At 33.3% G+C, this 17,749-nt stretch overlaps 1 protein-coding gene across 1 annotated transcript; it reads right to left on the bottom strand.

Moving 5' to 3' along the window:
• Positions 1–13,881: 13,881 nt before the first annotated feature.
• Positions 13,882–15,742, bottom strand: LOC149149319 (cell number regulator 5-like). Its single transcript, XM_089441626.1, has 3 exons — positions 15,594–15,742; positions 14,164–14,368; positions 13,882–14,004 (listed from the first exon to the last, which is right to left on the bottom strand). Exons 1-3 carry the CDS (start codon positions 15,740–15,742, stop codon positions 13,882–13,884), a joined length of 477 nt encoding a protein of 158 aa, XP_089297752.1.
• Between the last annotated feature and the right edge of the window lie 2,007 nt (positions 15,743–17,749).

The following is a 17,749-nucleotide window of genomic DNA, read 5'->3' as shown; positions in this document are numbered from 1 at the left end:
ATAGGGATAAAACTGGAACCAACCCATAGGCATTGTTGAGGGGAGCATAAAACTGGAAAGAATTCATAGATGAAAATACTGGCCGCAATAAGGATTGATCTGTGTGCACCGTACTGGTATAACTTAGAATTGCCTAGGCTAATCATATTTATTTTACATATCAGCGTTCCTATTTTCTATCGAGGTAGAACTCACAGTTGCATAAATAATATCATTACTATTCTATATAATAATGTCGGTATTGCTGTTATTTGCAATAACATAGTTCGTTTCATAGAAGACACTGAATAATTAGTTAATTTATTTATTTCTTAGGCATTTTCCTCATGAAATCTTAAAGCAGTTTTTATTAGTCATGGTTTTGAAAAGGAGTTTTTATGTAGTTATGGTTTGTGATGGTTCATTATTTTAAAGACTTAGTTAGTCTTTAAAATTTAATGAATTTTAGATATTTTTAAATTAACTATCAAAATGAAAATATTTATATATTTAAAATAATTGATAAAAAATTTATATATAATTATATAAAAATATGATATGAAAATTGAATAATAAAATATAAATTAGTATATTTAAATGATTTTTTATTTTTTTTATATTTTAGTTTTTTAAAATTTCATAAAAGAAATTACATATTTTTTATAATATTTATTTTTTTTATATTTTTTATTTTCCATTCTATATGATACTTCGATTTTTCTAATCTCACAATTTTAAAATTATATTTAAAATTTTAGAAATAAAGAATATAATAAATTATTTTTAAATTAAAAAAAAGCATTTTTAGTTTAATTTTATTTTATGATTATAAATGAAAAATGTTGACATATTCTTATCTCTTTTATATCAATAAATTCAATTTTAAATATTAACTATTTTTCACTTACTAATTCATATTATCTTTTAACATTTACTTAATATAATTATAATTATAAAATTATAATACAAATTATTAAATAAAAATAAATACAATTTTTACTATCTTTCACTTATTATACTTTATGGTATTACACTTAATACTAGCAGCACTCATAGTATTACACACTCTATTACTCATGGTAGTAGTGTTGCATTGACTGCCTATTAATTTGTTTTTGGCTAAAAATTTATGTGGCTTATCTATAGTTTAACATTAGAAATTCAATTATTATTATTATTATTATTATTATTATTATTTATTTGTAAAGTGATTGGTTGAGGTCTTACTATGGGCTATTTAGTAACTTTTATTTCTATTATTTACTAATTTTTTGTTTTTAGTTTTATTTCCTTTTTATCTTTTATTTCTTTTTCTTTTTTCTATTATTTCCATTTTCATGAATAATATATTTTTTTCAATTTAGGATGACTAATTATTATATTAAAAACATATTTTCATAAATTTATTTATAAAAATTATATATATTAATAAAAAATAAACACACATATATATGTATATATATGTTAATATAGACAATATCAATTAATTATATTCCGTAATCTTTAGTGATAGCATTTAACAATACAATATCTTATTAATTGTTTTATTTTTGTGATCAAATCTTTGTCTCTTCATATTATGTAATTATATTTATAAAATTATAACACAAATTATTAGATAAAAAAAATTCCCATAAAGAAATAGAGAAAAAATAGCAAATGACCTTTAAAATAAGGAAAATGAAAAGTGACTAAAATTTTCCTATATTAACTACAAACTATATGTCCTAATTTTCTTTTTCTCACCAGCATACATAATCTTGCCCAAAATTAGACTACAACAAGCATACTAGTTTTACCCTACCAAATTTCCCTTCATAACCATTAAACCACACCCTAAAAATTACTTATAACCATTAAACCACATCCTGAAAACTACATTTAATAATTGCGGGTGTAATTGTGCTTATATATTTAATAATTGCGGGTGTGATTGTGCTTATATGTTTTGCTAAGTACTTACACGTTGGGTGTCAAAATATTAAAGATATTATTACAATTTCAATATAGTACAAAACTTGAACGAAGCTCGAGCACGCAGAAGGTCAAGAGACTCCATAGACATCGAGAAAATATATTATATATAAAAATACCTGGCCGTAAATTGACAAATATCCTTTTGCTGCATCAATCAGTCCGCCGCTTCAGAAGAAAACTCACCTCCAAAAATGGCCGTACGAGCGGACCTGGTGAGGAAGTTCCTGCGATTCCTTAAGGAGGAATACATCATAAAGGAATCCATGCGCAGTGTAGAGCAACGCCTGGAACACGACGGCCCTCGTGGGTTTTCCAGAAATGCTGAGGCAATTCGTGGGCATTACCAGCCTTTGGTGCTGCGATGGCTTCGATACCCACCAAGATCCCTGGGTTTAGGATGTCTGGCTTTCTTGTGGAGATATTTTTGCAAAAAAATTGGTCCCCGCTTTTTATCAACGAATTCAAGCTCTGGTTCGAGGGGAAAATGTCGAGCGTTTAATGTCAATGCAGCTCTTCAATGGCGTCTGGATCGTATCACGCGGAAAAGAATGAAAGCAGCAAGGAAACTTGCAGAGTCTTTAACTGAAACTCAACAACTTCGTTACCAGATTGTACATATGGTTGAACTCTGGTAGTCAATTCGTGATGAGCTTACTGGGAGGAACCCTAAGTAAATTTATATATTGGATGTTTGAGCAGAATGGATTTCTCCATGTGTTTATTTGGCTTTTTAGACCCTGAATATGGAATTTCTGGCTGTGTGTTTTGGTTATCTGCTCTGAGCTATTGCAATCTTATAAAGCGTAAGCAAATATTATTTTTTGATCATAAAATTCTGCATCACATGTTTGGAATCTGGATGGAGAACGCAAAGTAAGTTATCAGAGTATTAGATAACGCAAGTAACTTATTTTGGATCCTCCCGTATATCAGGAAATATAAACAGTGCCCTAACTTCTACATTTATAGTTCTACATTTATAGTTCTCATTCCGAAAAAGGACCGTTCAGAATCACTTCATGATTACAGGCCGATTGCATTATGCAATATCATGTTTAAAATAATTTTTAAAATCATAGCAGAGAGGATGAAGCCTGTTTTAAACTTTTTCATTTCCAGTGACCAGCATGCGTTCTTAAAAGATAGGAACATTCTGGATGCAGTAGCCATGACCCAGGAATGTTTATTCTCTATTTTATCGAACAATATTGATGCTGCTATTTTAAAGAGATTGTGTTGATTGGGGTTTTCTTCGAATCCAGCTGGCAAAGATAGGGCTGAGACGTCAAAGCATTAACTGGATAATGGCGTGTGTCGAAAATGTCAATTATGCAGTTATAATTAATGGAATTCCATCGTCCTTTTTTCAAGGAGAGAGAGGACTCCGACAGGGCTGCCCTCTCTCTCCATTGCTATTTATCCTTGTGATGAATTCCCTCAGCAATCAGATCAACAAAGCTGTGTCTGATCGAAAATGTAGGCCGATTAAAATCTGCAAGGATATTTTCCTATCCCATAACCTTTTTGTTGATGATATTCTCATCTTCGCTATGCTTTGTAGAGCGTCATGGAGCTGTTTATTCGAAATCCTTGAAAAATTTCAGGCTGCTTCTGGGCTGGTCATCAACAAGGAAAAATCTATGCTGTATCACAATGATTCAAATATGGAAACTGTGTATTGGATATCTTCTCTTTTTGGCATCAACCAGTCTTCGATTAAGGAGGGATTCAAATATCTCAGTTTCTCCTTGAAAGCAAAAGGGAACCGCAAGCAGGATTTGCAATGGTTAATTGATCAATTCTACAAAAAATATCAAGATGGGAGTCGAGATTTTTATCATTGGCGGGCAGACTTATCTTGGTGCAGGCTGTATTATCTCAATTAGCGGTTTATTGGGCTCACCTTTATCTTCTCCCGGCATCTGTTATAAATAAAATATGTTCTTTAGCGGCAAATTTTTTATGGGGAGGAAGATCTTATCAGTCCAAAATTCATCTAGTTAAGATGGAGACTATCTCAAAGATGAAGAAGGCAAGAGGATGGGGTCTTATTAACATGAGAATCTTTGGAAAAGCCCTTCTTTGTAAAGCTCTTCATCGGGGCATTTATGGGACTGGTCCATGGAGTAATGTCATACATAAAAAATATTTAAAAGGACGAAGCATGGTTTATTGGTATAGAAGGAATTCATTAGGTATCAAAAGAGGATAAGCTATATGGCTCAGCTTCCGGAAAGTACAACCTTTCTTCATGGAAAATTTACGATGGAGGTTTTTTTCAGGTTCAAGTATCATCATTGGTATTGATCCAATTGTTAATGGTTTGGAGTCTCTACTCCCCCACAGACTGATTTCCCATTTCCATTCAAAAGGTATATTCACATGGGATAAGTTGATTAAATCATGGTCATCTTCATCCCCTGAATGGATGGAAGAGGAGGATTTATCATTGCCTATCTCCATGTGACCTGTTTGGACTTCAGTGATTCAGAACCTTTCCAGCAAAGGGGTTTTCCGCTCTGGTAATAAGGATGATCTGACATGGTCCCTTCCGGATTCATCTCCGCCTATTCGGGTCAAGGATATATATGCTGCAATGACTGTCTGCCATCCATCAAGCACCGATCTGATCTACCCTCTTAGAATATGGAAGGTGGCATGCCCACTAAAAATGATATTATTTTCTTGGTTGGTCTTCTCAAACAGGAATCTCACTTGGGAGGTCCTCCAAAGGAAAGGCTGGCTTGGTCCGGGCAGATGTTCTATGTGTCACTCCGAATCTGAGACAAATGCTCACATGTTTTTCTGATGTGCCACAACTCTTCACATCTGGTATGCATTGTCCTTGTCTTTTGGTTTTCCTTACCAGGTCTTTTCTACTGTACAGGAAGCGTTCAAATGGTGGAGCGAACAATGTTCATCCTGGCGTTCCTTGTTTGTCATGGTCGTTTGGTTCTTATGGAAATGGAGGAACGCCCGAATCTTTCAAGAATCCAGGGATCCCCTGGACTCTATTCTGCTCCTGGTTTCGGAACTCTCGAACTGACTTGATGTTTTGGGCTGCTGGTCTCCATTCATGTGCTTTCTTTTGAGCCTGGGTCACTGCTGATTTTATGGCATTCTATTATCTATTGATGGTATCTCTGTGCTTCTTCATATAAGTTTCAGTGACTTCAATTTTTAAAATTTGTTATTGTAAGTACTATGTTTCGACTGGATCTCTTTTCCAGTATCTGGACAATCGGTAAAATGCACTGAACAACTCTTTAGATTTTGTTTTTTCTGGACATTTATTGGAACCATTGGCTATAGGTTTTTGTATGTATACTGAACTTTCTATTCTCTTAATATAAACTATGATGTTTTTTCTCTCTGAAAAAAAAAAAGAGTTTAGTCAGGAATACCAAACATTTTTTATATTCAATTCTCACCATTCATTTTTACCACTTTTATTTTTTTTATTTGATTTTTAAAGCATTTTAACTTTTTTTTATAAGCATTTTAAATTTACCTATAATTTAATCTATTATAATTAATTTACAAAAATTGCACACACTTATACAATTTTTTAATAACAAAAAATTTAATAATTTTCTATTAGAACAAAAAGATGTATATACTTTTCATATTTCATATGACTTATATCAACATATGGGGAGCTCAAACTTCTCAAAATAACCCAACATGGAGCACCAAAAATAGCCTAACAATGGATAGCCATTCATCATGGGCATCAACCAAAAAGAAAAATACATTTTGCATTTGCATATGGGGAGCTCAAACTTCTCAAAATAACCCAGAGAGAGCACCAAAAATAACCCAACAATAGGCAGCCATCCATCATGGGTATCAACCAAAAAGAAAAATACATTTTGCATTTGCATATGGAGAGCTCAAACTTCTCAAAATAACCCAAGAAGAAGCACCAAAAATAGCCCAACAATACGTAGCCATTCATCATGGGCTTCAACCAAAAAAGAAATACATTTTGCATTTGCATATGGGGAGCTCAAACTTCTCTAAAAAAACCCAACAGTGAATTGAGCACACAACATCCACCATCCAAAGCCAGGAAAAAGCCAAACCCTAATCCATGAAGCAATGAAGAACAATAACCCAACAAGAACAAGCACGAATGTCCACTGAAGAACATAAAAGAGAATAGCATACAAAGGCCAAAAAAAGGCACCCACCATTATAATGTTGTTCAGAAAACCAAAGCCAAAAAACTAAAATCCACTAGAAACCACTCATTAATCAACAAACCTTAACATAAAAACTTAGAAAAAGAACAGGAGTAACTTATGGCAAAAAAATACCTTTACAATATACCTATTCATTCTCAATCCAAAGTCCCACAAACAATATATTTAAAATATTTACATTAATAGCAAAAAAAAATACTAAAACAATTATATGGAAATAATATTCCATATATATTAAAATATTTTTTATCATTAAAATATTTTTTAAAGCTTTTAATGTGTTTATTTATTAAAAAAAATGATATCGAAATCGTTCACATATTAAAAAAAAATTGCTCTTTAAATATTTTATTTGATATGTTTATTATGCATTTTGGACATATAGTAATATTTTATTCTATTTACTGTTAATAATACAATGCACCATGAAAAGAACCACGACTGCCCGTTAAACATGATATTGTTTTTATAATATATTTATTTTATTTAACCTGATATTGTTTTTATAATATATTTATTTTATTTATTCATTCATGATATTAAAATATTTTTTAAATTTAAATGAAAGAATGTTTTTAATTGTTTTAGCCTTTAAGGAAGTTGTTTTATTTTTTTATTTTTTTTATAATTTATAATTTAAATTCAATTAAATAGAATAGTTTAATGTAATTTGTTTGGGATAAAATAAAATAATATTAATAAAAAAATTGCTAAAATAGTTATATGAAAAAATAATTTAAAAAAATAAATCAATTGATTATTATTTTTTAATTAGTTATGTTGATAGATATGTTTATTTTAGAATAGGGTTTCCATAATTTAAATTTAATTGTTAATAATTATTGGGTATATGGTAGGATATAATCTTTATACAATATTTTAGAATATTCTTAGTAGAGATGATAATGATTTTGTGAGTTTAGGCTTTTGTGAGATGTTTAATTTAGATATAAGAATTTATATAGTCTATCATACGATAAGAGAGCGGGAGATTAATTGAGATTCAAGAAAATACTAGTGTGGCAAAGATTTTGAAAATTAGAACATATGTGAGTAAGAGCTTCAAGAAAATAGTAACGTGGGGGCAATCCAAGAGAAAGTGGTTTTCATCTTCAACTCTCTTAGTATCACAATGGTGACAAACTCTTTCATCCCAAGGTTCCTTAGGGATACACCGGTTCCCAATCTCACTTTCAAGCTTATGAGAATTAGCTCTAATCTTGGAAATTTTCATTTTCTTCTTAGCACTGGTCAAGACAGAAAGATAATATCAGATAATATTGGTCTTCTAAAATGGTGTTGATCATCTCCTTATAATACCTCAGCTTCATTTTTCCCTCTAGCTCTTTATTGTCCCGAAACTTATCCTTAAATTTGGAAATAATGATATTTTTAATATTGTCCTTATTTTTCAAGATGATCTCCTCCTTTACCTCTCAATGGTCTTTGGGTATCCTTATGCCAGACTCACTTTGCTTGAGCTAGAGGTGGGGGCTTTGGCTTGAATTAGAAGAACTTTTAGGATACCTCTTAGCTTCCATACTGTATAACTTCTTGTTATACATGAGATACCTAATCCTAGTCACGCTTTCAATGGAGGAAATGATAACTTCAATCATGAGGATAGGGTAGGGAGTATTTCCTTTAATCTTTAGATTGTAGGCTATGAATTGGTTTTGGATCAACTCAATTCCCCCCAGATTCTCTAGATATACTAAAACCCCAAAAGATAACAAGGGCAACAAGAGTCTCAAAGAATAACGTTTTTCTACTCCATGCCCAAAGATAAATCGACTTAGAATTGTTTTCAATCCCATAATAAGCTTTCCAACCTCCAATTAACCTTTTCTCAATTTTCAATCCCATAATAAGCTTTCCAACCTCCAATTAACCTTTTCTCAATGTTGTAATTCCAATTTAGCTAATGATGATGATGAATGTTGATTCCCAAATATTTTTAATGAAGAAAATTTCTAAGTACTTATTATCATAAATGAAATTATCATAGTTTTTCTTTTTGGATTTAATTACCATGAATTTAGTCTTGTATCTATTAAGTGTCATACCCATCTTAAAGTAGTAATGTTGGAGGTTTTCGAGTTTCTTGTTGAGATTGTTATGGCTCCTAGCTAAAATAATGATATCATAAAGGAGAAGAGTAATGACCATGCTAGTGAGCCAGGTGCCATCACATTTTTCAACTTATAGACACTCTTCTAACTTCTTCTAACTAACCCTCGATGGTCGATGGTCTTGATATTGGAAATAAAATTTTCGTATAGCCTAGTCACAACAAATCTTAGCTAGGGAGGAACAATTATCACTTCCAAAATGAGTCCATACAACTTTGATAAAATATAGCTAATCATGATAGCCTTATACTTAGAGAGAACATGTTTATCCCCACTTTTAAAGATAGGCAGAATAAGACTTTGCACCCAAGGCTTAGGGAAACATTGTTTCACTTTCGAATTGAGGAGGAGTTTTTGTATACGAGGGATGATGGTAGATCTTTCCATTATGATAATTTCAAATTGGTAACTTTCAATATCCCTATGTTTCTCATTATCAAGTTTCTTAATCTCGAATTGAACGCCTTCCAAAGAGAAGATATTTCAAAGGTAGCTATGCTCAAACGGTTGAGATTTATCTCAAAGGTAGCTAAGTTTGTGTATACAAGGGATGATGATAGACCTATCTTGAACTCAACGTCTTCCAAAGAGAAGATATTTCAAAGGTAGATGCTCAAAGGGTTGAGATTTATGTCAAAGGTAGAGCTAAGTTTGTGTATACGAGGAATGATGATAGACCTTGCCATTATGATAATTTCAACTTGGTAGCTTTCAATATCCCTGTGTTTCTCATTAGCAAGTTGCTTAATCTCGAACTCAACGTCTTCTAAAGAGAAGATATTTCAAAGGTAGCTATGCTCAAAGGGTTGAGATTTAGAAGATATTTCAAAGGTAGCTATGCTCAAAGGGTTGAGATTTATTCTATCTACTTTTCAATTTAAAACAGAATGTGTGGGTGTGGGTGTGTGTTTACCTTGTCTGAAGTTTTTACTATGTTTTTACTGTAACATGTTTTTACTATGTTTTTATTGTAACATGTTTTATCATGCAAATATTCTTAACTCATGCATTAATTTGAGAGTGGAGATTTTCCAATGCAAATGTGCCTAATTTAAGAGTGGATATTTCCACAGTTATTCATATTGTGGGTGTTTACCTTGTCCGACGAAAATTTATATTATTTTTTTTTCCTCTGGAAAAATCCGTAAAGTTTTCATTAATATGAAAAGATTACATATGTAGATGCGTTTCGCATATGCCATTTGATCGTTGTGGATCTGTACATTTTACAAAAAATTACATTGTTCATTTGTCTGATTATAAACACTTGTGCAATCCTGTTTTTGTCTGTATAATGATTTGTTGCCTTTCAGCTCCCTTCAGTTTTTTCAAAAAAAGACTATACAAAAGACTGTGATCTGTAATGCTGCTGTCATTTCGATATGTTAAGTAGGGGGTAGACCCGCTGTAGGATATCCCGGGTCTATATAAGGACGATGATAGAATTTTCGTTCTTGCTGATCCAAAATTTCGATGATCTCCCATAATCCACGATCCATTAGCGCGGCCTCCTTGGACAGTTTGTCAGCCTCCATATTATGTTCCCCGATGCCTGTGCGGCTGCTGCTGTTGCCCAAGCCCGAGTCATAGGAGGTGAGGGCACGTCCTTCTTGATCTGCTCAGGGTTCTCCATGTCGCCTTTTGGATCTGCTTGCTTCTGGGCCGCTTGTGGAGTGAGTGGAGAGTTCCCTCTGGATGCGATGGGCGAGATCTTTGGAGAGCTGATAGGACTATTGATCAGTGGGCAGTCCCTGTAGAGGTGTCCCACTTGATGGCACCGATTGCAGCGGAAGGGGACTCCTTCATAGTCCAGAATCTGTGAACACCTGTACTTTCCCAATTTCAGGGTGATTTTCTCTTCCAAGCCTTCTCTGGTGTCCAGGTGCACCAGAATTCGAGCCACCATTTGCTTCCCTGAGTCAATAAAGGATCGGTCATGGTCCAAGTATGTGCCTAAGGCATTGCCGATTCTGATAAATGCTTCATCTCTCCATAATTGCAAAGGTAATCCTGGCAACCGAACCCACAGTGGCCCCGCTGCAATTTGTTCTCGCTCGGGGTCAAAGAGCGGACTCCATCGCTTCAATAGGACTGGTGTTGTTTCTATGTGCCAAAATTTTTCGAGTACAGCGTCCGTGTGCCCCTCATGTGCGAAGCGAAGGGAGAACCATCCTCGTGGGAGAACCCGGACTGCTGGCATCTGTGTGAACATGCCTCCCCATATTTCCTTGACCCATCGCTTCAACCTTTCCGTCGTGTATGTGCGCCCCCGCACATGTCCAACCAGCACTGTACGTGCTATAACCATGGTTTCTTCAAAATCCGCAGGGTTGCCGAACTCTACCGTGATGTCTTTCGTGGTTGCTCTTACACACTTTGATTTCTGTTTCTTCGAGCGAGGTGCCGATGGATGTTCAACCAACGGGTTTGAAACCCCAGTCAGAATTGTGGGTTTCGGGGGATTAACATTCACCGTGGGGGTGCCGAAGAAACCAGAAGATTTTACCCTTGTATCTGGGCTAGGGTTTGGCGCGTTAACCGTTTGATTCGCTTGAACCTCTGGAGTGCCAGGCAGCGGGGAGGAGATAGGGTCGAAAATCAGAGCATCGGGCGAGAGCGAAGTGAGAAGGAGGGCAGTACCTGGGGAGAGAGGCGGTGCCTCCAAACCGATAGTTGAGGTTTCGAGTTCCAGCAGAGAGACCACCGGAAAAACATCCTGTGCGCGTGACCCCTCAGAAAGCGGTGGAGCAAAACCCGGCGTAACTAGGCTAGGGTTTTGGAATACTAGCTGTCCCTCGAACGGATCCTCGGTGAAATCCACGAGGTCCGTTACCTGTTGGCCTTCCATGACGGTTGATGACCTCTTCCCTATCGATTTCCGCGGTCGATTTGTTGACAGTTTGTTGCCCTGCTCCCGATCTGTAGCCTAATTGTGGTCCTGCGGCTGCGGTCTGCGGCTTAACCTAATCCTTTGCGAAACGCCGTCAGAGCCTCCATCATTCGGATCTCGACGAAAAAAAAAAAACGAAAAATTATATTATAAAATGTCAAAAATTTAATAAAATAATAAAAAGAGTGGTGGGGTTAGATAAGATAATATTTATTTATTGAATGAATTATTATATATTTTATAATATAATAAAAAGAGTATAAAATATTTAATATTATGTAAAAGAATCAATAGTGTGTGTGTGTGTCTAATCAGGTGAACAATAAGAAAAAACAAGAAGGGGAGGAGGGGATAATAAACACAGTCAAAATTATAATGATGATTCTTTTTATAATTATTATTACTAGCAATTGCCCCTAAAGGTGCACAGGTAAACTGAATTTACTTTTAAAATGTTGCAACAAAGGAAAAATAACAACCTAAAACAAAGAAAAAATAACAACCTAAAGGGTGTAAAAGTTATCATAGCTTATGTGGAAATTACAATAAGACTTGAACTTATGTGGAAAAGTTATCATTAAAATATTACTAGTTTATATATTTTTTTTAATATCCTCATAATATACTCTAGATTATAAAATAATGTTTTTAACACCATCATAAGATATTTATAAACAAAGTTATGCCTTATTATCTTCATAATTTTATGTGTTTTGTCCTAATTTGGATTAGAACACTTATTATAACTTCATAATTTTATGTGTTTTGTCGTAATTTGGGCTAGAACACTTATTATAACTTAATAATTTTATGTGTTTTGTCCTAATTTGGACTAGAACACTTATTATAACTTCATAATTTTATGTGTTTTGTCAAGCTGGACTAGAACACTTATTATAACTTCATAATTTTATGTGTTTTGTCCCAATTTAAACTAAAACACTTATTAGTAATTGTAAATTTGTAATTGCAACATAATTTTATGTGTTTTGTCCTAATTTGGAGTAGAACACTTATTATAACTTCATAATTTTATGTGTTTTATCCCAATTTAGACTAGAACACTTATTAGTAATTATAAATTTGTAATTGCAAATTATTTGGGCTGAATAAGAATAAGAATAAATTCATCCCAAAAATGAATGATATATTCACACCCAAAACGTTAGACACCTCAATACTTGTGATGTTTTCGCCCAAAATATTAAACACCTCAATACTTCTGATGTGTTCACCCAAAATATTAAAAATATCACATTAATTACATAATTATTTTTTCCCTTATTTAATTCTCTAAATAAAACTATCATAACACTACATCTAATTACCATCTATTTAAAATCCCATAAACATTAAAATATATAATTAACTATACTCATTATATAATGCGACTTTTTGAAGATTCCGGTGACGGAATCCGGTGACGGAATCCGGCGGAAGAAATTGAGTCAAATCTTGATTTCTTGCAGTTAAAATGGTTTTTTAACTGCATATTTGGATTCAGCACCCTGAAAAACCCCTGGGACGCTTTCATTGTGCAGAAACTAGCTATCAAACTTGCGATTCCAATAAATTCCTGCCGGATTTCGACCGGAAAAATCTGCCAGAAAGACTTTCAAAAAGTCGCGTTATAGACTACTACAAAATTTATTAAAAACCATATATTAATAATAATTATTTTCTCTACAAAATCTGAGTTAAACGTATCACATCATTTTATTTAACACCGAGAAAATTATAAGCTATCGAAAACGCAGTGCAGCTTTAAACTCAACAGACCATAATATACACAAAAATGTGAATACATTGCGTACAAACGTGAATGATGGGTGGGTTTCACGGTTATTTCGATCTTTAACAATATATAAAATATCTTAATCATGTAAAAATATATTTTTATAAATTAAATATAATTTTCTATTTTAAATTTAAAAAGTTATTTTAAATATAAAAAGTAATATATTATATGTGGCATTATGTCATCACTATTTAAAATATCCAAATTAAAAATAAGAATATAAAAATTAAAAATAAGAATATAAAATTAAAAAAAGAAAAACTTATATATCCAAATTAAAAATAAGAATATAAAAATTAAAAACTAAGAAGAAAAACTTATAGTTACAATTCTTGAAGTTATATTTATATATTATTTATTTTTAGTAAAATTTAATTTTCAAAATAAAAAACTTTTTAAACATTTTTGGTAAAATTTAGTTTTTATAGTTAAAAATTCTTTTAAACACAAATTTATTTGTTTTTAATTAAAAATAATAAATTTAAAATTTATTTATTTAATTTTCTATTAAAAATAATAATACTGTCTTAAAAAGGAAAATTAATTTTTAATATTAAAATTTAATTTGTCTGTGCTAGAACAAGCAATTTTGATTTAGCTTATAAATGTTATAGTATGGGAGGGTATCAGAACCAGATCTAAAACATGATTTAATTTTCCAGATAAATGTCAGTGGGAGTAGGTTAGATAAAAAAAATTCAAAATATCTTGTAGAGACAGTATTTGAATCGTGAAGTAGGTTAGATAAAAAAAATTCAAAATTATTGTGAAAATAAATTGAGCACCATCAAAAACTTCTAAAATACCCAAAATTATGAAGTTTGACAGTTTTTTCTTAGATTGACAAAAACATGCTCAAATTTCCCTAACTTTAATCTGGCTAAAAAAATTCAGTGTACCTCATCTTTCCATTTTTTGGACAGCTTTTAGATGAGCTACAGTTTCATCTGGCCCCCTGTCGATTGTGCTTTCACTTGGTCCAGGGACACGCTGCGACTGAGTATACTTTATTTCTCTGGATTCCTACAGAAGCCAAATGCCACACAAAAATCTAAAACCTATTATATGAATTCAAATGCTTTATCCAAGATGAGCAACTATGGGTTTGTAAAGGAAAACAACAACAAAGAGGCACAGAACAACCAATGTTTGCAACAGGATCAGACAGAAACTAGTGAGTACTTGGCACACTGCAAAAGGATGGCAAAGAAAATGAGTTGCAAAATCGGAATATGGCATCTCAGGCAGCCCGCTTTTTTTCCTGAGTTGATTTCTATATGGAGCCGAATAACATGGCAAACATGTGAACCAGTACCCAATTGGTCCACACACTAAGCATGCAGCTGCTCCCCAGCATCCACCGAGAAGAAGATGGGTCATGCATGCTCTGCATCCAAGCACGAAATAAGTAAAATTAATCCCACAATTGTGATTTACCAGTTTTTACTTAACAAAACAGCTACACTATATTAGAGCAGAAGCTAAGCTATTCTATTATCTGTTGGTGTAATTATAGAAATCACTTTCATAAATCTGAAACAATTCACGAAAGTTCTATCATAACCAAAGAAATATAGGCAATATGAATCATTCAGGGAACTCGGGACTTAGATTTATCACAGTTCATCAAGAGCGCACCAACACTACACAAACGTAAGGAGACTTTGGGAATTATAAAGAATTTGAAAATGCAAAAGGCTATTTAGAAGACAAAATGGTAAATACTAGGACATGATAAATAACTCTTTAAATCAAAGCATAAGGAGATTCTGCAACTCATACTAAAAACAGATGCCCGGTGAAGATTTTGACCGCAGGGAAACACGTGCAGCTCCATCTTTGACCAGGTACATTTCCTGACTAAGATTTTTGACATTAAAACATAATAGACTACGCAGGCACACGTTCGTGCTCAACATAAACACTTGAAAATGCAGACCATATGTAAAATTAGGAGCCTAGGCACTTCCGTATGATTTTAAGGTCAAGATTTTGAAACCCTAAAGTCCAAACACTTTACGATGATCTTAAGGTCAAGAACTCAAAACCCTAAAGCCCAGACCTTTAAGTTCAAGAATTCAAAAACCCTAAATCCTAGGCATTTCTTGATGATGTTAAGGTCAAGAGTTCAAAATCAAGAATTTAAAACCCTAATTCCGGGGCATCAAGAATTTAAAACCCTAATTCCGGGGCATTTCTTGATGATGTTAGCCAAGGCACTTCTTAACATCACTTATTGATGATGTCAAAGTTTCAAAACCCTAAATCCAAGGCACTTCTCGAAGATTGATGAGTTGAAAACCAACCCCAAAGCGGAGGAACTTTTTAACATCACTTCTGGAGCATGTTTAGGTCAAGAATTCAAAACCCATGAATTGGATATTACCAAGTAACTAACCAACCAATTTTTTTTGTTTGGTCGATTCCTAGAATCTATACAATCTGAAGAAGAGCTAAAAATCCCCAGCACAACCCAATAGATGTAAAGATGGCAGCCTTTTCACTACGAAAGCTTAAAGTATTGGCTTTTTAATTCTGAAAGTTGGTATCAAAGGATAAGGGGAATTATTTCTTTGAAAATTCCTGAAACAGCTAAGGAATTAGAAATTTACCTTAAGAATGAGACATCGCCGTCTGTAATGCTATGAACATTGCGTCCAAACAAAACACATGGACAGAAAGCACCACATGCCGTTGATGCTGGATCCCTCGTTACTTCTATTATTTTTGATGACCATCTGTACTCCTTTGACGATACCATCACCTCTAATTCCTTCGACGTATCCAACAAATAATCTCATCCACCCAGAAACAGATTTTTCCACCACCCACACACGGTGCATTATAACCATTAAAACGAGAAGAAATCAGGTATTACTGTAACTAATTGATTGTGATTGCAGTGCCCCTCTGCCATTTGGCCACTGGAAAATTTCGGACAACCCATAGGTAGAACCTGTTTCATACGTGGAGGAAAAGGAGGCAGATGGTATCTCTAAAGGCTAACTGTTTGATAACGTCCTAAAACATCCATGTGTGTAAACATCAGACAAATGTTAAATAGAGATAAAAAGGTAGACAAGGTTTAGAATGACAAATTTCAAAAAAATATTTTTTTTTAAAAACATAAAATAAATGGATAATAAATGTGGATAGACATTAATTTATTAGAGACATTGAAAGCCTTATCTCATAACACTTCACACATCGTCAAGATTTAAGAAAAACTATAATATTATAATTATAACACTATAGTTTTTCTTAGCCAAGAAGTCATCCCCTTTGTTTCCTTCCCTCTTGACGTCTCTCACCTAGATGTAGTCAAATTTAGGAATGATCTCCCCTATCTCTTGGATGAGTCTCGCAGTTCTCCAACTCTGGCTTAGTTTATCCGAGTTAGTGCCATTGTTTAGTTTTGCCATCATGTTTACGACCAAGCTTGAATCCTCTTCCACTTCTAAGTTTCAGTACGTCAGTTTGACAATAATTAGGAGACCTTGTCGCATTGCAGCAAACTCTTCCTCATTGTTACTTGCTATCCCGCATATTTTTGCATAGATGAACCTCGTATTATCCTGGGGCCCCGAAATAGACCCCCTAACCCCGCTTCTCCTGGGTTCCCTTTGGATGCCTCGTCAAAATTTAGTTTCATAAAGCCTTATTCTGCTAGAATAAAATGGAATCATGATGTCGTACCTGCCTTGTTTATTTTCCACACAGAGGTAGCAATCATTCTTGGGGCTAGGTTGAGTTTCTGCAAGATATGAGCTTCCTGGGGGTACTTGCCAGTCTTCTTGGTTCCATGACTCAGCCAGGACCAACGGGTGATGATGATTTTATAGTTGAGTACATGAAAGCATTTAATACTATTATGGATTATTTAATGTAAGTTCGAGTTAAGAGGGATGAAGAGGATCTATGTATGACCATTTTTTTCTCTTTTCTAGATTCATGTGACAACTTGTTAATGACTATTAGAAGAATTGTAAAAATATTGGTACTTGATGAGGTTGTGCTTGATTTTACTCTTAGAGGAGGTGAGGTATAAAGCTTATGAATCCACCAATGAGGCTTTGGTAATGAATCTATTTTATTTTATTCAATTCCCTCTTAATTTATTTTATTCTATTTAACCCTCTCTTAGTCCAATTCTTGTTTACATGTTTCTCCTTTATTTTAATAATTTAAATTAATAATTTATTTCCAATAATTAACCATCAACTTTTTAATAGTTTGTTCTCTTTGGTTATTAATCAGTTCACTTCTATTTATTAATCTAATTTAATAATGACCCCTTTCTCTTTTGCATTAATAAAATTTTGACTACATATATTATTTTATTATTATTATTATTTTCATTTTGGTGAATCAATCGTTTCTATTATATCATGCCAAATTTACATTGTGGATAACACATTTTCAAAATAACAAAGGCCTCACTCCAACTAGATTTATTGGCCAACAAGTATAAAGAAAATGACACTAATAGTAGTAACATAAAACTATTAGATCCAAGATCCACAAACCATATGCACAAAAAATGCTTTAAAAAAAATGTATCCCACCATCCTCATTATCCATCTAGCTTTCTTAGAGCCTAGTTATTCCTCTGATCCTCTATTAGGTGCCGAAATGTTTTGTGAACATGATACTCCATGTGAGCCATTCTCTATTCGAAGTGATCCAGTTACTCATGAATCTGCTTCTAATCTCTCTGTGTTGAAAATGGCAACAAGAAATGCTAAAAATAAAAATGCTAAAAATAGCA

The sequence above is a fragment of the Pinus tabuliformis genome, chromosome 9 (genome assembly GCF_031772625.1).
Source record: "Pinus tabuliformis cultivar Carrire ecotype Pingquan chromosome 9, CPIR1, whole genome shotgun sequence".
In the NCBI taxonomy this organism is placed as follows: Eukaryota; Viridiplantae; Streptophyta; class Pinopsida; order Pinales; family Pinaceae; genus Pinus; species Pinus tabuliformis.
The sequence above is the reverse complement of the archived record's forward strand: the minus strand, read 5'-3'. Positions and strand labels throughout refer to the sequence as shown.

Coding starts and splice junctions, on each gene's coding strand:
- LOC149149319 (XM_089441626.1), bottom strand. CDS start 15,742: ATGGTATCGTCAAAGGAGTACAGATGGTCATCAAAAATAATAGAAGTA. Junction 14,369..15,593: donor GGCGATGTCTCATTCTTAAG/GTAAATTTCTAA, acceptor GCTTGGATGCAG/AGCATGCATGACCCATCTTC. Junction 14,005..14,163: donor ATCCTTTTGCAGTGTGCCAA/GTACTCACTAGT, acceptor TGGCTTCTGTAG/GAATCCAGAGAAATAAAGTA.